At 38.4% G+C, this 22655-nt stretch overlaps 1 protein-coding gene across 1 annotated transcript in view; it reads left to right on the top strand.

Moving 5' to 3' along the window:
* Positions 1-22655, top strand: part of si:dkey-112m2.1 (transmembrane protein 132C) — a 138253-nt gene that overhangs the window by 35472 nt on the left and 80126 nt on the right. The window contains exon 3 of the mRNA XM_068335102.1: positions 11046-11967. Coding sequence (XP_068191203.1) covers positions 11046-11967 — 922 coding nt within the window. The remainder of the gene's footprint in view (positions 1-11045; positions 11968-22655) is intronic.

Genomic DNA, 22655 nt, shown 5'->3' with positions numbered 1-22655 from the left:
TAAAACATCATTACTGCGCTTTAAGCGAATGCCATTATTTACAGGAGTATGCAATAATCTTAACTTATAAAAGAAGATCACCGTGGAATAGTAACAGAAAAGTCTGGAAACTAAAATTTGACAATTAATGGACACAACCTCTAACCTGACATCCACTGAATAAATTTTATTTTCCCTTCATTTGTCAATTGTTTAGAAATGGCATGCCATTAGTCTTTACAAAACACATTATTGTTGTTTTTTAGTTGATCTGATCATTGTTTTGTTGCAGTATGCTGTAAAAGAGACTGTAAAAAAATGCAGTATTGCCAGTGAAGCTGCTTACCAATTATTTCTGTAAATTTACAGTAAAACGTTTTGCAGGCATATTTTAAGGAAATTATCTGCTAAACCAATTGCAGATTATGCTAATCACAAAAATTTGGCCAGAGAGCAATGACTGACAAATAAAACTAGGTCTGAGCACTGACTCAAAATGATAGACAGCTTTTATTTTGGCACCATCATTTCCAATTCCCGCTTATTCCCCTAGCTACTAAGCTCCCTCAAACTCCTGCATCCTCTGTGGCACTTTTGGAGGAGGATATGGATAAAGCAATGCATGCCGTGAGCATTGCTTGCTGCAGGCAGAGACCTCCAAGTTCATCTCATTTTAGAGTTTCTGAGCAGCAGTGAAATGACTGTCTGTTCTCTCCCTCTGCTCCTGCTGAAGCATGCAGTGGACCTCCTCAGGGCCACAGAGACCAAACTCCTCTCTTCCGTGCTGTTTACCACCTCGCCGCTGTCAGAGGCGAACAACTTTCTTCCAGCGCCTCTGATCAACATGGTCCACTTTATCTGTGCCAGAGGAAAGTTCATCAGCAGTCAGGAAATACATTTTTGGCTACACTTACAAATATTACAGTCAGAGCTTTAGAGGCTAAACTTTTAATCATTTGTACTTTGACCAGCAAGAGGCATGTTGGCTCAAATATAAATTTCTATCAGTAAGTTTACTCAAGGCTGCCTGATGGTCGTTTCAAAGGAGTTTTTTGAGTTTATTAAAAACAGTCACAGAAATGCATAAACATGTACTTAGACATGCATTAATACACGCAATACAGAAGACACCGCATTTGGTTGCAGCACAAATAGTTACAAATATAATAGAAGTCTTTTCCAAGCCACTTCTTGTTGTATATCTGTATTGTGCCGTCTGATCTTTTCCACGCAGTCATAAATATATTTTTGCTGTTACACATAATGAAGAGCAGTCATTAGACTGTAACACAGAAATCTCCACCACCCTGCACACTCCCACCCACCCCTACCGCCCAGGCAGGAGCAGATACAAATCCTTGAGCGGTAAAAAGGATATCTGCAGGAACTTTGTGCAGTTACAGCCATGAAGAGACTGAATCGCTTGACATCTTAAATGAGTTTTTCTACAAGCGTCTTGTGAAATGTCATTGTTTTACGTAACATTTCTTCTGTATTGCTGTGCAGAGCCCAAGGTTTGCTCCCTCTGTCTCACTGTGCAGCCCATTATACTCATTCTTTCTCAAGTGTTCACACACCATCCAACAACTAATTATTTACCCTTTTCATTTTGTTATTTCTATCTCTCATGTCTAAAAAATATTATTGTGAGGAGCCCAATAGACCTGTTATATCCTTGTTATGAGGACAAGGTGTATAACAACATACTTATGGAGGTAGATTAAAGAACAGTTTACTGTACATTTTAATACTTTTCTGTCTGTAGGATAAATAAACATTGGCCTCAGTGTATTTTGTGTTCTCTGTTTTCTCTGTTCCTTATTTCTGACATTTGAGTACCTACATTTTCATTTTTTCAATAAAATACTTTCTTAACATTGATCTGATGCAGCCCAAAAATTCTGTTTCATCATGATCTATCTGTTATTTGATTTGATTGGACAATATGTCTTCAGTTACTGAAAAGAGAGCATTAAGTAACAAACTAATGACCAATGTCATTTAAAAGGATTTATCTCCCGTGGAATTTTGGATGTTTTGCAAACAATGAACTTTAAAGCAATGAAACACATGGCTATAATGAAACATTTGAAATTTCTTAAATTTGTAATTGATTTGGAAAATTACAGATCACAATCAATCACTATTTTTTAATTTGTACATTTGCAGAGATCAAGCAATTACACTGAATTCCTAATGATCCATTCTTTTGAGCGTAACTATTTTGCAGTTTGCATTATTTGAATCCTGTTAGCAGCTGGAGTGCCTGATGTCCAAGGTCTATCGACTCTCTTACAATGTTACCTTATTGAAAATGCCAGAACACTTTTCACCCTACTCCCTTTCACTAACTCACTGCATTATTCTGACCCACCTAACTACATCTAATTCCATGCATTTGCACAAGAAAACATTCCCAGTGTATAATAATCAGGATTCCTGGAATGGATTCACCTGGATGTGATTACTATTTGCCAAGAATCATTGTTATTTATGACATAGGTCTCCCTCTATCTAAACACATTGCTGTATCATCCGTCATTGTCACTACTTGTATTTGACTCGCTTTCAAAGCGTGGTCACTTCACTGAGAGAGAGAGAGAGAGACAGAGAGAGAGAGAGAGAGAGAGAGAGAGAGAGAGAGAGAGAGAGAGAGAGAGAGAGAGAGAGAGAGAGAGAGAGAGAGAGAGAGATATGGTCACATTCATAATCTCTGCGAGGCAATCTGCTGTTTCAATGACATCAGAAGAGCCCGCATTGTGAAAGCTGAAGCTTCCAATTACTCCTGTGGGTGCCCTTTTAGGTAGCTTAAGCAGTCCTCTGCTCTGGTCTTCACATTTGGCCCTGTTCCTTCAAGTGCTTTAGCCTCCAACTTCATCTCCTCTATGCAACCACTGGCTCCTTAGTGCCTATTTACTTCACTATTCGCCACCTCCTACCTTCCTGATATTGTACAATGCACAGCACTTGGCCCACAGGCAACGGACAGAATTGAAGTGTCATAAAAAGCCCATTCATGTCCCAAATGTATCTTCAAGGCAGAAAGCTTTGAGGTTGTTTTTCTCTCAGCACAACTGGTGAATTGCTGTTCATTGCTGCCGCTCACTATCCACACCAGGGAGACATGAGGCTTTGCAGTCTGAGTAGGGGGGGTTTGAGGGGTGGGGGGGGGTTCCTCATACAGACAGAAATGTTTGGTAAATGTGTGGAAGTTTTCCTGAGTTGGCATAACTAAAGAACAGGATTTATATCTTTTTTATTTCCATTAGTTTTCCTTTAGATTATGTTACACTGAAATACATTGTTTCCAGGCGAGCAGAGACAAAGGATCAATTTTAAATGTAATTTTTGGCAGCGGATACATTTTAGATCCAATTGAGACAGCTTACAATGCAGCACACTGACTATAAAAAAAGGTGACAGCTTACAAACAGCTCATTTTCCTCATTCTTTAGACCAGGCAACGTCTAAAGCAATGCAGTGTAATTACTCTTTACATCTACATTTCATGATCAAAGGGCATTTTAGGCTTGTCATTGCTGTGTCCTTGGTGATAATGTTGAAGTTGTCAAATTTTATTCCAAATGAATCAGACAAAATGAGCAAATTTCTAATTTTGCGGGATACTTGATGTAAAAGCAACTTATTCTAGACATAATGAAAAAAGGAATTTCATATATTACAATATTAGAAGAAATCATTTTTTCAAGGCAACATAATTCACAAGACAATTAGCTTTTGAATGATTCTTCGCACTTTAAATACAACAAAATATAAAATATTTACTTCGATCTTGGGAGTACTGTAACCTCTTCTATACCAATAATCTCAGGATATATTAAAACATCTATCTTTAATGGACCTATGTAAATGAACAACCACACAATTGTGATGATTCCATCTGCATTGTTAATGATGTACATCTGCTTCAAATGGCTTAATTCAGAAGGTTAATGCTGCTTATGTAAAAGTGATGAATGCATTTTCCCTAATCCGTCATGGAGGCTGTGGGTCATAAAGGATTACAGCATGCAGCTTTAACCTAAGTTGATATCACTGAAATATGTGTTTGTGTTACAACTTTGGAAGGTGAGGTGAGGGGGCAAGTGCTCGGTAGAAAGAGAGATGAGGATTTATTGACAGGACTGATCCAAAGGTCGTTTGGACCTGAAGAAGCTATTAGACCTATCAGAGATAAAAACAAGTCATATTTTGAAGAAACAGTAGGCCTAGACTTATTGATGATATTTGAGGAATGAAGTCCGGCCTTATCTGTCTTGGATGGGTCACAATACTTCATTTTCCCTCATTTCTCTGAAAGAGGAAAATATGATTCTACCTATTGATCTCTACATAAATGTGTTGCCTAGTGATGAAAGATGAGGTGTGCTTTGCTTTTATGTGATCTGATTAACCTCCAGCTGGGAGGGTGCTCTGCTGCTCTGCCCTGTTTCTTAACCAGTGTCAGAGTGCATGTGGTGGGCACTAACAACGATTAGACTTCCTGTCTGTTGGATCTGCTTTGGTATACCTCTGGGTATTTCAAATCCTATACTACATATCTATACCCTACACCGATAAATCTCAGTTCTTTCTTTGGCAAATGGTGATTAGTTTATATATGCAGGACAATGTTTTTTGGTTCATGAAATGAATGAATGAATGAACAAAATTGAGCACCATTTTTATGGTATACCATCTAAGCAAGAAGTAAAGCATTACAGTGGTGTGTTGCTTAATTAGATTTATTTAAATTAGCTCATTTCACTACAAGTTTAAAAGAAAGTTTCTAATTGTTGTGCTGCATTTCCATTTTGGAGACAGTCATCTCTACCCTTTAAGAATCTATCAGAATCTGTTTCTGATAAGGTTAAAACATCTTTTCTGATAGTACTATTTACATCTGAGAAGCAGCTAACATTTGTATCACCATACAAAAGCCTAAGATACTCTTATCATATAATTGTACTGTGAGTGAAATTTTAAAAAATGTTTCCAGCCATACTGATGAGGAGATTCGTTGATGGTGACTTTAAGATTAGGTATATAATTTACAAAGCAAAGAAAATTACACATAAAGGTCATATCTTGATGTCCTATGAAAAAGTTGGCATTACAAATGCTTTTTCACTGTTACACAATCACTAGTGTAAAAAAAACTAAACCATTTCCAGGTAAAGAGGAAGCAAATACCAATAAACATACCAGCAAATACCAGAAAAAATACTGAAACTTTTTGTGCATGTGTTTATTGATTCATTGTGTCTCAAAACACATCAAGTCCTGTTTAAATTATGTATAGCCTGTGGTGAAAAATGTATGGTGGAAGTTGGCACATCTCCATTTATCAATAAAATCTCAAAGTGACTGCACCTGCGGCAATGCTAACAGCACTTGTTTTCCCTAGTGGACAGGTGAATGGTTTCCTAATCCACTGTCCATCAGCAGCTCTATCCGACTGCATATGAGCAAATGCACCACTGTTTGAAAGCTGAACAACAGGAAGGGGGTTGCTGCGTCCTTATGGTTGCAATGTGATGTACAGATTGGATTGTCATTAAATTTTTTATTCTGATTAATGCCACCAAGTGAAATAATAAAGCATAAAATAATAAAACATTACTTCATGTGTTGAGAACCACTTGCCTGGAAATTTAGAGAGATGTTCATACCTCAACGAGGCACAACAGGTTACCTCCTTGATTTACAATTGTTTAATTAAACCTTAATGTTAATTAACTTTCTCAGGGACGAGATGTTTTCACTCTGTGTCAGTGGGCTGCTTTGTCTGTTTTTGACCAACAATACACGCAAAAAAATTATATTCAGTAAACTTCTGGAGGGTTTGGGCATCTAAATAAAAGCGTACAATTGGTAAGCTTGGCCAAACTCTACATTCTATCGAGTTAACATATTGTGTACTTCTTCATAGTGAATCATTGTGAATTGGGCTATGAGGTATCCTTATCATTTAGGCAAATCATTATAGAAAACACTTGCATCTCATTATAACACGCAGTTAAGAAATCACCTGAAAATCCTGCTCTGCTTGACATATTTTAAAATATAACATAGCCTTAGGGCATTGGTGAGAGTTCAGAGAAATGTCGCTGCTGATGTGGGCTTGAATAACAGAAAATAATTTGTTAGGATAGCTTACTTGTGGATTATTTATGCATACACTCAAATTTGAAAAATCTCAGATGCGATTTTCCAGACCCTATGTCCACACACAGGCAACAGCAAGAGGCTGTTATGGTCTGGATTTAGGCTATGTTACTTATGTTTCATGAGGTTTGTAGATTTTTTTCTTTACAGATTTGCAGATATCAATAAAACATCCCCGTTTAAAGCTAATGTTTATTATTAGGTTCACTGCTTATTTTAACATACTAGCATACTAAAAAAGTCTCTTTTTTTTAAATCATGTTAACTACTATTTTATACATCAACATAGGTCACATTAAATTCCAGAGCGGTGGAAAGAGCTTGACTAAGTTAAGAGCAATATATGCAAATTTTAATGAATTATGATACTTCTAGCCGTGTGATGAGCTGGTGTCTCATCCAGGGTGTACCCTGCCACTGACCCGTAGCCAGCCAAGAACAGCTCCAGCAGACCTGTGACCCGCAAGCCGCTGTAGACTAGATGTTATGGTCGTCATGTCGAAAATGGATGGGTGGGTGATAAGTCTAACATACCCTACAAGGCAGCAATAATTCATTAAATCATCAAATACATGAAAGAAACAAAAAAAAATTGGTTTCATGTAGTTTTCTGTTTTATACTATCTTAAAATTGGGCCGTTACACTAACTTAAAGTTGCTTAGGTCGCTGAAGTGACCAAAACAACTTTAATCCCCGCCACCAACTGAGGCTGAAAAGAGCATCAGAATACGTCACTTCAAAATGATAAGAAATGACTCAAAAGTTAGCAGACCACCCGAACATCTAAAATTTGTTCGTGGAAGTCTGAAATTAATTTAATGACAAATAAAATAGTTGTTGAGACTATATACTCACTTTTAGAGTCATGGTGCATTAAAGGCCAGCCAGATTCCAATATTACTCAAGCAGAGATATTTCAAGATTTTAAATGAAAGTCCAACATGTAAAATGAACACGTCATACATGATGACGTCATAATGACATGTTATTGATTATTTGCAACTCTTGATAGATATTTAAATGTTTAACCACAAAAGGAAAATGTTCCATTTAAGTCTTTTCACAAATGATTGTTTACATTTTTCACTTGAATAATTAATTCATGAATGCATAGAGGTGGAATCTTGTGAAAATTCAACTGGAATCTTTTTTTGGGGGGGGGGGGGGTACAACTATTGCTATAGATGTTCATAGTAATGTGATAACATGTCGTTCCGCAGAAGTAGGAATCATTTATTTGTTTTTGGACAATTATGGAGCTCTGTGGCACGAAGCGAAAAGATACATCAGGATTGTCTTGTTACCAGGCTCCTTGTTAAGTCTGTTATGGATCAAAACAGAACTGTTCTGGGTAAATAATGGATAGATGGATATAAAAACCAGATTCAGATCTCACATGCTTGTCACAGCCTTGCCGGTGCATGAGTAGAATGGAAAGCAGTGAACTCTTATGCAGGTGTTTTGGAAACAGCGATGCTGTATTTATGATGGATCTATGAGAAAAACAAGTCCAACTTTAAAAAGAATCATAAAAAGGAGGAGGGCAGTTGCACCTTTATTTTAAGTCCAATCCATATATTACTGAAGTTGGGTCAACTTAATGTTTTTGATTAATAAGCAGTTGCTGTGATTGTCTGGTGCAGGAGGAATATATTTTGACAGAAGTAAAGGAAGGGAAAGGACGGGTATGAAGAAGGAGAAAAGATGAAAGGATTAAATTTCTTGGGTGATGTTTTACTGAGGTTGCCAAGGATGGAAACAGGTGATTAAAGGAAACAGTTTAATCTGAAGCAAAATATCTATCTTGGGGACATATATGCTTTATCAGCATGTTGTCAGTTTATTTTAGAAGTTTGCCACTAAATATTGTAGGGACTCCACAGGAAATATTTTAAATGCATTTTAACTTTAAGTTACATGCTCCTACAGGCCTCTTGGCTGCAGGAGCATGAATATAACATCAAGAAATTCGCTCTTGAATAGAACATATGTCTCATGATGAGAGCAGCACATTTCAGCTGCATGTTTGATATGTGCTCAAACTTATGTGTGTATGGGGGGGGGGGGGGGGTATTGGAAATCTTCCACATGAGTGTACAGCCAGGATTTACCGCAGGGGTTAAGTTATCTGCACAAATCATCCTCTTTTTCATTTGCAGAAACAGTTCCGCAGACAAGATTTACAAGTACAGTAGCTGGAGTCATGAAAGCCAAGGGCATCTCAGGGCCACAAATCATGCTGGCTTTGCTGCTCTATAGTACAATGCTGTTGTCATAGACAGGGATATACTCAAAGTCCAAAGTTACAAATTAGAAAAATTCTGCTGTTGTAAGGTAATCTTTTTTTATTTTTATTTAGTGACATGGTAAATGGAAACTAGGATAGTGTGTCACGTTCCCCAGAGATGAGGAGAGATAGGCAAATCCTCGCAGTGAGCTGTAAGCATGAGCCACCGCTACTTAAACACCTGCTACCCTCTTGACACTGTTCTGCTTTTTATCATTTTTAGGTTAAACATCATTCTCTCAGCAAATCTCCAGCCTGCTGTGAACTGTCTCAGTAGATGTCTTTATATACTTGAGTATTTTATTCCCATCTGGGATGTACAACTTTATATCAGTAGTGGAAATAGTTTGAGGAAAGTGCACAACCTGGAAATGAAGAAAATAAGTCCTGAAGGCATCATTCAACTAAATTATGACTCATTTTAATTTCTTTTTTTTTCTTTTTTTTAAATTAATGGTTCACATGAGGTTTTGCCCTGCAGATGTTACTTTTTTTTAAAAATTTGGCCAGCAAACACAATATTGATAGCTGCATTAGAGATAACAACCATATTTTAAATGTTTAGTATTTACAGGGGAATAAAATGGACTCCATTAAAGATGCATGGCACGTAAGGATTTTTGATGTCCTGCAATTGAAGCTCTTTTGTGTCCAGACCTGTAACCAAAAATAGATGCAGCTGTTGCAGAGTAGTACAGAATAGAGATGGATAGTGACTCAGTCATTGATTGATTGATTGATTGATTGATTGATTGATTGATTGATTGATTGATTGATTGATTGATGAACCTCAGATACTAAAATCTTATTGAAAAGCAGATAAAAAATGTATGTCACAAATATTAAACTACATTTGAAAGAGACTTTTTAAACCTTTGCTACTTTGCTCCCTCCCTCTTTCACGTGTGTCAGAACAGGAATGATCCAGTCTGAAGTTCTGTTGGTGCTGTCTATCTGGTCAGCAGGTCACTGCTCTGCTGCCACAGATTTCACAAATCTCTGACACTCCTCGTCTCAAACAGCACAGAGGAAATGGGACAGAAATTCAATGGGCTCTCATGGGTCACTCCATCATTTGGGGTGGGGGTGGGTTGGAGTGGGATAGTGAAGGATATGCAGGATAGAGAGGACAGAGGATGAAAGCAGCCATGTAGAGTCTGGTAAGAAAGAGACAGGCTAGGAGAGCAGTGGCAATAAGATAGCAGAGCTCTGTTGAAAATGTTAAATGGATGCGTTTTGCATTACCTGAGCACAGTGTAACTGTGTGGTGCATCTCTCCTGGAGTGTGCAATAGAGATACAGAGGGACAGACATGAAGCAGAGATAATATGTGAGGTGCAGCAATGGATTCAAGCTGGCTGGGAAAATAAAGGATATATTAGGAGGCCAAGTACATGAGGTGAACCACCAACATGTAAAAAAATCTGAAGCATTTATAGATAAAACATGTTATGACCCTGATTATGATTACACGGCTTTATCATGGTACTGGACTACAATACGAACATATTTTACAGTCATAGTTCAGTCAAATGTGAATAATACAAACACATTGTACATATTTTGTGTGATGTGCAAAGTATGTGTGTGTGTGTGTGTGTGTGTGTGTGTGTGTGTGTGTGTGTGTGTGTGTGTGTGTGTGTGTGTCTGTGTGTCTGTGTGTCTCTTTGGAATATCAATGATCATAAAGGGCATAATGTAATCATCATTTTTAAACTGGCTCACATAGCCAGTTTAAAAATGTTGTGTTATTGTTCTGTTATTCAGAATTAAATTTATCAAGGGATAAGTCGATGTGCATCCATGGATGCAAACAGGAACTATTAGCGATTTCTGGGGTTTTTTTTCTTGTTTTTACCTAGACATAACTTTAGTTATGCTGGGGTGTCGTGGTTGTCATGGTTACTTTATCTGGTATTATGAAATATTGACTCACAATGTGAAAGCTGTATACAGTAGAACATAGCCTTCTTTGGAACACTAACTTACTGTGACTCCAACAGATCTTAAGAATCTAAAGCCAATTTGCCATACTGGGTTCTGGTTGATGTTGGAACAACAGACAAAAGAAGGCAGGAAGGAAACAGATGGACATGTATGAGAAGTAAAATATTTAGAAGGGAAAAACTGAAGGGGAGAGAAAGCCGGATTGAATCAGAAAAGGATCACAAGCAAATGAAAAGGATCACAAGCATGAGGGAACATGGATAAGCCTCATAAGCAAGTGACTCAGAAAGATGTATGTGTACTGAGTCAAGTTTATTAAATTCTTTTTAATGAGAGCATTGACTCATGAAAGTGATACAGGATGATGCCTTTAACAAATATTTTAATATTCATTACTAGAACCAACTGTAGACTTGATCAGGTTGGAGGCAATGCATGTAAAATATAAATATAATGTGCTGTCATCCACTTGGTGGATTATTTCCTGTATTTTTTGTTTTGTTTGTTTCACTCTTTGATTTCATGCATTAGGTATTAAATCTGCCTCATACAGCTACAAGTACAATGCATGATGGAAAAAAAGCTGTCCCAAGAAGTGTTTTTACCTCCGGTGCTTAAATAAAATGACTGTGGGCAGATAACAGCTTTGTTTCTCTATTTCAGTGGTGGACAGCAAGGTGATCCTGGAGGGCCTGCAGAGGTATGGCCCCACGCCAATCTATCTGCCAGTCAGCTACCGGATCCTCAATGCAGAGTCAGCATTCTTTCTACAGGAGGCAAATCAGGACTTAATGAGGAACTCCAGCCTGCAGGCTCGTACGGAATCCTTCTTTGTCCACCAGGCCCGGCAGATGCCCTTTGTCAGTGCTAGCTATGGACCATTGTCTGTCCAGCAGCCTGTGCCCCTGGAACTGCTGCAGACTCTCCCTGGGCCATTTAACACTCCCTCCTTCACTTCATCATCAGTGCCAACATCAGCACCGTCACCTCTCTTCACATTCAACTGGAAGGTCCACACTTATATTATTAGCGAAAGGATTCATCCTAGTTGGCCAAAGGTTCAAGTGTTGTTCTACATTGCAGGCAGGGACTGGGATGATTACAGTGCCATCCACAAGCTGCCCTGTGTCAAGATGTTTGCCTTCCATGAGACTCAAGAAGTGCGTGGGGCTTGCAGGCTAAAAGGTGAGCTAGGGATATGCATCGCAGAGTTGGAGCCCCTGGCCAGCTGGTTCAGCCCACCCACTGTTAGGCCAGGTAGGCAGAGGGTATCTGAGCAGGCCCAGGGCACCCCTGTGGAGCTTTACTACATGGTTCAAACAACGGATAATGCAGACTGTAATTCAGAGGACTCAAGAAAGACCACCTCTGTTCGCACTGACCAACAGAGGCCAATGGGCTATTTTGCAGGTCATACACCCATGCAGCGTATTGGGAGTGTCCGGCTGTTTCAGCCTCTGTCTGAGCTAAAGCTGGATGATAACTTTGTGGTGATGGCTCCCTCCAAACCTATTCGGCAGAGAGAAACAGTCTCTGCTTTTCTTGCCCTGTCCACCCTTTCTTCAGTGCAAATCTTCACCCTCAGGTGAGTGCTGTCTGCTTCTTGACCAATGTTTCAACATTTTCCTAACATGTTTAACATAAGTCATTCAACCCACAATCAGATAAACACAAGGCACTGTCAAACCTTTGGAAAGAACAGCAGTGATAAATTAATCCACTGAGAACAATCCACAACTAAACAAAAATGCATTAATAGTACACCCATCTGTCACATAGTCTCACTTAAGTCAGTGACAAACATTGCACTGAGGCACACAATAGGAAGAAATTCTTAATCTTGTCTACATGAGTCAAACAAAAAATGAATAATGAAGGGTGTGGTTTTTCTATTCTAGAATCTAAACACTGTCCCACCTGAAGCAGACTTGTCATATCCGTCCTTTTGTTCAAGAGTGGCATAGTCCAAATTCTTAGACCCTATACTTTAGTGTTTGGGATTGTAACATCACTGGTTCTCAAGGAGAACATGAAGATATTGCTTGTTTGGTACCTTTTGCAGAGCATGAAGTAGACATGATTTAGCTCACATAATTTGTATTGTAAGAAAAAGCCTGCATGTTTGTGACAATTTCTAGCTTCAATGCAGCGCCTAATATTGGGACACTCCCTAATTTCTCTCCACATCTCTTGTAATTGTTCGTACTTTTGTGCCTCCTTGTTGTGAAAAAAAAAGTGTAGTAACATGACATAAGATGTTGGTCCTACACAGAATATTTACAAGTGAAACTATGATTGCCAAAGTGTCATGCAATTTGGGCACAACACCATTGTAAACTCCAACATTGACTTCAGTTCTATGCGTAAGCTGAACCCAACTTTGTCTTCGACTCGTACTGTAAACCACATGCATGCAAGAGCTGCAAGAGCATTCAAGATGCCATTTTATTCACACCTTTAATGATTACTTGACCAAACATTCTGGGTTTAGATGCGCACATAGTCTACACATTGTTGGTATGTCTTTTCCCTCTAATATACGCCATGTATGTTTGTTTTTGTTTGGGTTTTTCTTTTTTTGACATACTTGTACACTACTGATGTGCACCCCTGCATATAACATCTCGTTCAGCTGAGGGATTTAATTTGGAAAAAAAAAAGTCCTAACTGACAAAACTTACAGAAAACAGTAGGTACACTGGAAACACAAGGACAAATGACTGGGCCATGTGACGCAAGGGTTAACACAGGGGGAACATAGTTAGGAACACAGACAAACTGACAGAGGACAGTACAAACAAAGGGACTCTATACACAGGGGACACAATCAGACGCAGGTGGAAACAGTCAGGGATGAGCAGACAGAGGGGCAGGCAATCAGTGACAAACACAGAGACAGGAAAACCAGAACAAAGGAAGCAAAGTCAGCCATAACATGGAGAAAACAAACCTAAATCAAACCATGATGCAGACAAAAAAAAAAGAGACAGGAAATCATTTCAGCTGGCTGGGTTTTTCTGTGAAATAACTACTTTATTCCAATGACAGACAAAGACCTTGACATCCGCTAAATCTTACTTCCCAACCTACTCAATACCTCTTAGTATGTGTCCAACTTTTTTCTGACTTTTTCTCTCTTTGTATTTGTTCTACTCCAAGCTTCAACAGTGATGTTAACATAAGTAAAATGATGAAAACTCTACGGAAAGATTGAAGGGAGTTAATTCATGGTTTTTTTCCCTAAAAGGTTATGTTTGTAGATTTGTATCACACTAACAGATAACATTATAATAAAACCTTTAAAAATCAATGACATGTACGTTCTCTTTAGAAGAGACATACCAGATACTGAACACTGAATATTGTTGAAGAACTGCAATGTATTTAGTGTGATACAAAGATGGTTGTGTGTATTTAATTCCATGTAATTTTTGAAGGAAATGACACATTACAGTAAAACTCTCCAAACTATTTAGACAGGCTGGAAGGAATTTTTTGTGGGGATAATACCTTAATCATGCCATCATACTATTTAGGGATTGTTTTCATGTACTAATTTCAAAATTGCCCATCTGTGGGAAATTTTTATTTGAGGTAATTCCAAACAACAGCAACAAAGTAGATATTGATTGATTGAACTTTGTCTCATACACATTACGATTCACAGCGAATGTAATTGCTCCATGTTGTGGGATGCAAATTAAGGTGAACAGAATATGCATTTGCAATGGGCAACTTTCATGCTCAAGATCTAAATCATAGCAGATGAAACAGTTAGCAGCCTTAAAGTGGTGCTGTGACAGAGAGCCCTGGCAATTTGTCAACCCTGGGTGAGCAGGAAATCTGCCAAAAAGCCTCATTGCTTTTTCTCCGGCTCCAGCGATGATGAACTCACATGAAGTATGAGAACTGAGTGTGTTTATCACATTTGTCAGCATGTGTGTAAATGGGAACTTTAAAGGCAGTATTTTTTATTTGCTGCCTTTATGCACCAGCATTGCACCCTGATCATTCAGCAAGTTCATCTTTCCTGTTTTCCGTTGGGACAGGGTGAACTTAAAATTCAACCAAAACACCTCATTAGCCAAAAAAAAAAGATTAAACCTCAAAGTGTTTGAACTCACAGGCTTCTTTACTGTATCCAAATGCTAGTTTAACAACCTCTGTAAGTGAAAGTCCAAATACCGATGATTAATCTGACATCATCTTTGCTGTGCGTTGCTTTTATCTCACAAGATTAAACAGTGTAGTTTCAGTCAATACTCTTTCCTCTCATTGTTAGATTTCCTGATGGAAAAAAAAAACAGGTTTGTGGAAAATGCCCATTAAACACATGATAGTCCCACAACAGTAATGCCATTCAAGCGGTCACTGGAATGAGTGGATCCTTGTTCAGGAGGAGCGCTTTGACTTGATATGCTGAGCACCAAGTCATGGCTTTGCTCTCTTGCTACCAGTGTTTGCATACTGGTGACCAATCCTTGCCTGTATACCGGTGTGCGTAGCTTACATTACAAATCAGACTTGTGTGTTTCTCCTAACGGGTACGGCATCATTACTTATTTAATTTCCCTTGAGTTGCTCCTTTCTCCCACCCTCCACGTCATGTTGTAACTTCTGAGATATACAGTAACACTGACAATACTGACAGCTTTTATTCCTCCATGTGTTGCTGTCAGATGGAATTAGGAGACACAGTGTATTGTATATTCCTTTAAATGTATTGGTTACGAACTAATTAACTGACTTGGGATCAGCTCCATCAGATTCCAATGCAGCATACTGACTATTAAATTAATGATGATTTCCTGTTACATTAAACTGCAGTTTAGGTGTCAGAAAATATATGCATTCGTAGTTTGGAAACAGTTAATTCAGTGAATAGTTTTAATTAACCATAAAATGACATGCATCATTTGCAAACAAACGTGTTTCATGTCATTTATACAATAATATGTTTCACCGAGTGGTGAAGCTCATTTCATCCTTGTCCAGTTATGATGCATGAACTTCTGAACAGCTGGCATGTTTACCTGTGTAACTTTCCAAATAATTATTTACTGACTACAGTTTTTTTTATCTCTAAGATAACAAAATTAATTCCTTATGTGTTACATAAGCCAACACAGATATATAGGAAAGACACAAAATCATTTATTTATGATGTGGTAATAACGTCTGGCCCCTGTCTGAGTGGATAAGGAATACAGCAAGTGAACAAAAACTCATAATTCATATTCTTTTAGATTGATAAGAATATCACATGTTTTTGGACGGAAATTGCTAAGCATTGTTAAGACAAGCAGAAGAGTGTGAGGCAGCTACAATCAAAATGTAACATGGTCAACATGTCCGCTGGTTTCATTGACCTGCTCTAATCACACAGAAAGTCAATCAGACATCACACAGACTTTGTTTTAGAGATCTTCACAACACTTTTTCTGGGTGGGTGAAGGAGTGATATGTGATAAAGTCCTATGAAGACAAGTATCATCTGAAAGCATTCAGTAATGTTATATACATAGACTATTTTTCTACACAGTGCTATGGCATTTGATGCATGAACCATAAACATTAGCTGGAGTAGTAAACTACCTGGTATTAACTACCTCAGGGATTAAGCATTCTTTCACTTGTTAGCACAAACGAATACGGGGAATTTTAAATTCATCATGAAGCTCCTGTGAGAAGCTGTATACCTCCTGACAGCGTACAGGTGGAGTCTTATGCCATGATGAAAGCATGTCATATTAACTTGTACATCCCTTCACATCAGAAGGACCAATTCTTATTTATAAGATTCTCATTTGCATCCAATGTGCATCAAATTCATAAACATGGAAAAACCCTTCTGTCCCACGTGACATAAACACATTGTCATTATGGACACAAGATGAATTTCTGGCTCTGCAAAATAGATCGATAAATAACAAAAAAAACAACAACAACACATCAATACAAAATGGACAGGAACCAATCAGGTTTGAGATGGGGCCAGTTCCCCTCTGAATGCTGGTCTTTTTTTATACATTGAAATCATGCATAAACACAAATGTATTTTCTAAAAAACTAATCATTTGATTCTCTCACAACCTGCAAATCCATGACATTAGAAAAACAAACCTGGTCACATTTCTTTGTACAAAATGTGTATTATATAATTTCAAGTTACAGTAATTTTGTTCTCTCATGTAGTACAATTTGATCTAAAGATTAGAAATACACTTGATCTCTTTCCAGCTTCCTTTTCCTGGCTGCAAAATAAAATCAACACACAGCACACTTAACCTGGGGACTATTTCACTGGCCAATTTTTTCCACTGTGCCTCACTCTGTAATTGCTTACATTTGATCTCATCTGGTTTAATGTAATGTAATTACTTTGAGTGCAATTGTAGGCTTTTAATTCAAGCCATATGAAAAAAACCCCATTGCAGACTATGAATATGCACACACTTGCAGACATATGGACACTCACATACATGCATGGACGTGCTCTGTGCTAACCGTTAATTCATGGTGTATTTGTCATGCTAAGGGCTCCCAGTGGACTCAGTAATTCCCTGCTCCCCACCTCATTAGCCATGGAAAGAGAGGTGTAACAGGTTCGGAAAGGTTTTTCTAGCTTCTCCTTATTCAATATGCAAATAAAAACACAATTTCCTCCTGAACAAATTAACAGGCTTTTCAAGAGATAAATTGCCCCAGCTGTATTGTAATTTTGACTAAACAATCCAACATATTTCCACAGATCCCCCCAGGCACAGTAGTTGCTGATGAATGCAAATGAATTTCTAATATCGGAGTGTGTGAAGGTATAAGTATGAGTATCTCCATGCTGTGCCAGCCCAAACAGTCAGCATGAGTTTGTTTCTGTTTAGTCACGTCAGGTAAAAGTTGGTTCAGAGAATGAATGAGTAGATTGTGGAATTGCTGAGACATCACTGAGGCCTGATGCAGTGTTTGCTCCAGCAGTTTCTGACCCTCAAAAAAAATCGTGTTTGCAGGCTGTGTCTTGAGTATTTGTTATTGGTCATTGCTTGTGGAAATATCAACAGGTTAAAAGATAAAAGGTTGAAATAAAGATGTTCCCCTCAGTGTATTAGCCTTATCTGGATTGCACCCATCTGTTGGCTCCCACTAAAGGTCAGTCAAGATAGGTACGTCTCTTTCCCATTTCCATTTCAATATTTGTACTTTTTCTTGTTTTATCTATCGCTTTGGCTTGGTTTCTTTGCTCTCCTTGTATAGTTTAACCTTTCTCTCTTTCTGTTCACTCCCCTTTTCTGTCAAACTCTTGCTCGCCTTGAACTTGACATGTTCCTCATCTTTGCACTGAAGTACTGGCAAAAGGCTTTTGTTTTATATTTAGATTTAGAACTCTCGGTTAAATCAAAAGTCTCTGTCGATGTACGGCTCAGTCTCCTCACCCTCTCCTGCCCTTTTCTACCCATCTCCCATTTTCCCTTTGCTTAGCTGACTTGTTCACCAGTGTTTACTTTGAAAGCACAGACTTTTCTCATCGTCTCATTAATAAGTAATTAGTGATGTGCAGCCTGTGGAGACCGCTCGCTATTTTGATCCAGCTATCTGTGGTCCCTGCCACCACAAAGCAATCACCAATTGCCCACAGCTAGTAATTTGAATCTTTGTGTTTTACCATAATGATTTTCCGTTACTTTTCCCCACTTGAAATTGTGTTTAAACTGATGAATTTGTCAGACATTTGAAGCCCAGAATATATCACTCTGCTACTTCCCTGCTGCCTGTCTATTTTTTTTCTTTGCTTTTCAGCCTTTCGAAATGCTACTCGTCCCTTAGGGGTTTTCTGAGCCTGGTAGAAGGTCGTATGAAAGCGCCTTACCATTCAGAGTGACACGTGCCTCCAAGATTTAAAATATAGAGGAGGTCGGAGGGCACATCAAGCTCTCTCTTTCTCTGCGTGCTTTGAACTGGTGAAAGTCTTACGGGCTCTTTCTGGAGACTGCAGAGAGAATGAAGGGAGCTTGTGTGGGGTTCTCCCAAGAGGGTGGTGCTCCATATCTGGACGAGTGTTAAGATACTTGGATATTTGGTGGCGAGGGACATATATTGATGTGCAGTGATGCTTAATATTGATACATAGTCCGTAATCTGAGATTAAAAGAAGTTGAATTTATCACATTTAACCTATAAAGTACTGTTTTGCTCTGTACATAAATTATGTAATACGAAAATCTGGAATATGTATATATTTTTCTAACATCCAGTTTCTATTTTTTCATGTCCTTCTTTATGGAGGTGTCCAAACACAAAGTTGGACAAAAACATTTTATTTGATTTAATGCATCACTAATATGTCCAAAAGGTTAGCAGTAAATTATTTTGCAGCACCTTAAGCAATGAATACATTACAGTACATGAATGAGATTCTGTTATTTGAAAAAAAATAAAAATCTGTATTACATGTAAAATCCAAAAGCGATTTCTGCTGCTATTAATAAATCCACATAATTGTACACAATTAGCCAAACTTGAACTGGGTTATTTTTCTATATAACATTCATATTTGTGTATTATTGAAAAAATAATTAATTGCCATGAATAAAATGTGAGGCACAAACCTTTCACAGTCTATTACAAACAATACTATTTGAACTAAGAATATCAAGTGAGAGGGGGAAAAAATCATGTTTGTACCCTGCAGATAACACTTTTAAACAAATGCTCTATTACAAGTAGATTACAAGTAAAGTACAAGTAAAGCCATATTCAAGTGTAAATGTAGAGCAAACTTGACATCTGGTGACATTCCTTTTTGCACATGATATGATTTCTTTGATATACATTTCAACAAATAGTGGTTTGCTGCTTTAAAATCTGTTAATTACCAATGACCAAAAAAAGTTGTATCCTATATGGATTATAAAATCGCTATCCAAAAAGTTATGTTCTAAATTCACAGAGCAACTTCATCTCAAATGTCAGTGGTGACATCTTAAACCTAAAAAAACAACAACAATTTGATCATAAATCTAGCAGAGCGCCAATGAAATGAGATTGTTGTGATGGAATTTCTGTTTTGAAGCTGGTGCTGGAATCCCTTTACTTATCACATCTTCAGGCAACACTTCCAGTCATACTAAAGTTAACTGCAGCTCCTGCAGTCTGAGTTGAAGATGATATATGTAGGCTAGAGGGGTTGACAAACATCGTGGGATTAGGTAGCGAAGCGGCCCTGGCAGAATAAGCTCTGCTGGCTAACTGTGGATTGGTGTGACTCTCTTCCAGACAATCACAAGCTTGGCTTTCTAATCACTTGTTTATCCTTGATGTTTCTCCTAAGGATTTACTTTGATTAGTTTGATCCTGCAGACTTGACAGCTGTAACACAAACTCAAAGTCATGCATATTTTAATGTGGACTTGAGGCAAAGAAATAAAAGAAGAGAGAAATGATATATTGCTGTGCTTGTAACACATTGGGAGCTTATTTTAGAAAGTAACTGTCAGCCATGGAAACAAAGTGGCCAGCTACTGTATATAAGACAAATCATTAGTTTACTAAACTGTATATCTATGTTTATCTAAAAATATGCTTGTCTTATGGTAAAGAAAAACACAATACATACAACATTTGTGTCCCATTTTTCATGAGTTCACATCAAAGAGCATAAGCTCTGTTGATATGCTTTAAAAGCTCATTCTTCCCGAAGTTAGTATATAAAGTGCTTTAAATTTGTAAATGAACGTCTGCCATTGATAAAGATCCATCCACCTGATGGAGCATATCAAGATAAATTTCTTGACAATAGGATTTCTGCACCAGTGTGCATCTGGACGGTCACTAAAAGGTCATTCTAAACAGCAGTTTCATCACACAATGTGATGCCACAGATGTTGCGAGTTTTAAGGGAGCATGCATTTGACATATTGACTGCAGGAATGTCCTCCGGGGCTGTTGCACATGAACTGAATGTACATTTCCTAGTCACCTGAGTGATCCTCTAAGACCAGCCACTCTAACAGCTGAGACAATGGTTTGTTGGCATAAGCATCAAATCTCGGTGCAAACTTTCAGGAACCATCTCGGGGAAGGTCAACTGCTGTCATCAGGGATCTAAATTGGGCTCTAGTTCATCGTCATAATAGTAAAAATAACTTCAGTGGGAATATACTCATCTACAATGTCAACTGGCATTTTGGAGGGTTCACTTTTCAGATAAATCCAGGTTTACAATACACTGTACAGATGGCAGACAGATGGGGGCAAGCAGTTTGTGGACAGAGTAGGCTGTGGTGGTAGAAAGTTATGGTGTGGGCAGGCAGAAGTTCTGCTAAAGAACACAGGTGCAGTTTGTTGACAATTTGAATGTATAGAAGTAGACAGATCAATCACAGGGTCATTTTGTGGTAAGATATTCCACAAACCCATGAAGCAAAGATATGCAGACACTTTTTAGAAAACCTCTTACATACTCATACAGGCTTTTTGTTTTCAACATCAAGACTGTTGAGATAAAAGGTGTAGTTTTACTCCACAGTAGTCCACTGAGGGACCGTGAGTTTGGGTTGTATAAAGAAATAGTACTTTACGTGATCAACTTAGTGTTTTATTTGAATTTTATTGATTGATTTATTTATTGTAGCTCATGACAGGCTGCTGAAGGCAGCACTCTTGATCATCATGATGTCAATAAGGTCAATAGCAGGTGTGGTTTTTATTCTTAGGGAGGGGTCACACATTCCAAAGCTTATTCTCTGCATTGGAAATGATATGAGTTACAGAATGAAAGCTCATATTCTACTAAAATTATTGATTCTTTTTCTCTTTCATTCCCTGAACAGGCCACCCTCCCACCATAGACATAAGCAGATATATGGATTTTAACAAGGTGATGACAACAAAAGAAGAAAGACGAAGTAAGACGAGGCATTCAAAATGACCTAGAGCAACAATAGAAAATAGAGTAGAACATGAAAAAAAGAGCTGACGGACTCTGGGCTTCTGGGGAGAATCATTAGATTGATATGATATTCAGCATGCAGCCTGGAGCGATGCCTTTGGCTAAACTTTAAGCTGTGTAGTGTTGGGCAGTCTGGCTGGAGCTGGTTGGGAGGTCAGCCATTGATCTGCAGAAATAAGCTGGTACTTTGGATCCAAGCCCCATCCTGTGGGGTTACTGCCACTGTGGGTGGATAAGCCTTGATCTGTGCTCATGGTTTTGTGTGTGTGTGTTTGTGAGTGTGTTCGTGCATGCGTGCGTGCATGCGTGCGTTCATGCGTGCGTGCATGCGTGCGTGCATGCGTGCGTGCATGCGTGCGTGTGTGTGTATGTCCATGCATGTGTTGGTTGATAGAGTAATGTATTTCTACAAATGTCTGCAGATGTGGCTGTGATGCGTGTGACCTGTGTTATTCCCTGTTCGTCACATGCCTGCTGCATAAAGGCGCGAGAAATACAACAGAGGCTTGAAAGGAAAAGTGAAATGATCGTGAAAAATGTTATACCTTGTAATTCAATTAAACAACAGTAGTAGCACTTTTGTAAAAATGTACATTTAAACATTATTTGTCTAAACTCGTCTAAAATAAAAGGCCGTGAAGCTCTCTGTAACATTTGGCACCATTTTTATTTTAGCAAACCATTGTTCAAATGAACAACACTATGTTCTGAGTGCAAAGGTTGAATCAAAACCCATAAATCCACCAATAGTCCATAAATCTACAGTGATTTTAAAATTTCCACTACAGTAATAAAAAAAAGTCACAAATCTGAGACAGTTTTTGTTAATGGGGTGTAAAGTTTATGGCTTCTATTTGAAAGCAGCATCCCTACTTCTGGTAACTAATACAACCAAGCACCTACTTGCAATCAACTTAACTTGGCCTATTTCCACAATGTGGTCACAAAACACAATATCCCTCAGTAGCAAGCAACGCAGACTGTCAATGATAAACCAGCCCCCTGTCTGAACAGCTACAGAGTATTGGAGGGCTCCAGCTCTGATTGAAGAACTGGGAATGGAGCACACCAAGGGAAGCACATCGCATCAATCAGGAGCCGGGGATGGAACCAAAAGAGTGGGACAAGCAAGGACTGGAGGGTGGTTAGATAAAAGAGGAGGGAACCTAACAGAAAAATACACACACGCCCACGCACACATGCAGGACCGTAACATACGGTTTCTGTCTTACATTCCCTGTTCCACGTTCACGGCAGAGCCAACGGGCCAATATGGACTCAGCTGTCTCAGATCCGGTGTGTAAGGCCTTTCATGTGCATCGACAAAG

Source organism: Antennarius striatus, chromosome 15 (genome assembly GCF_040054535.1).
Source record: "Antennarius striatus isolate MH-2024 chromosome 15, ASM4005453v1, whole genome shotgun sequence".
Taxonomy (NCBI): domain Eukaryota; kingdom Metazoa; phylum Chordata; class Actinopteri; order Lophiiformes; family Antennariidae; genus Antennarius; species Antennarius striatus.
This window is presented reverse-complemented; position numbering and strand designations above follow the sequence as displayed.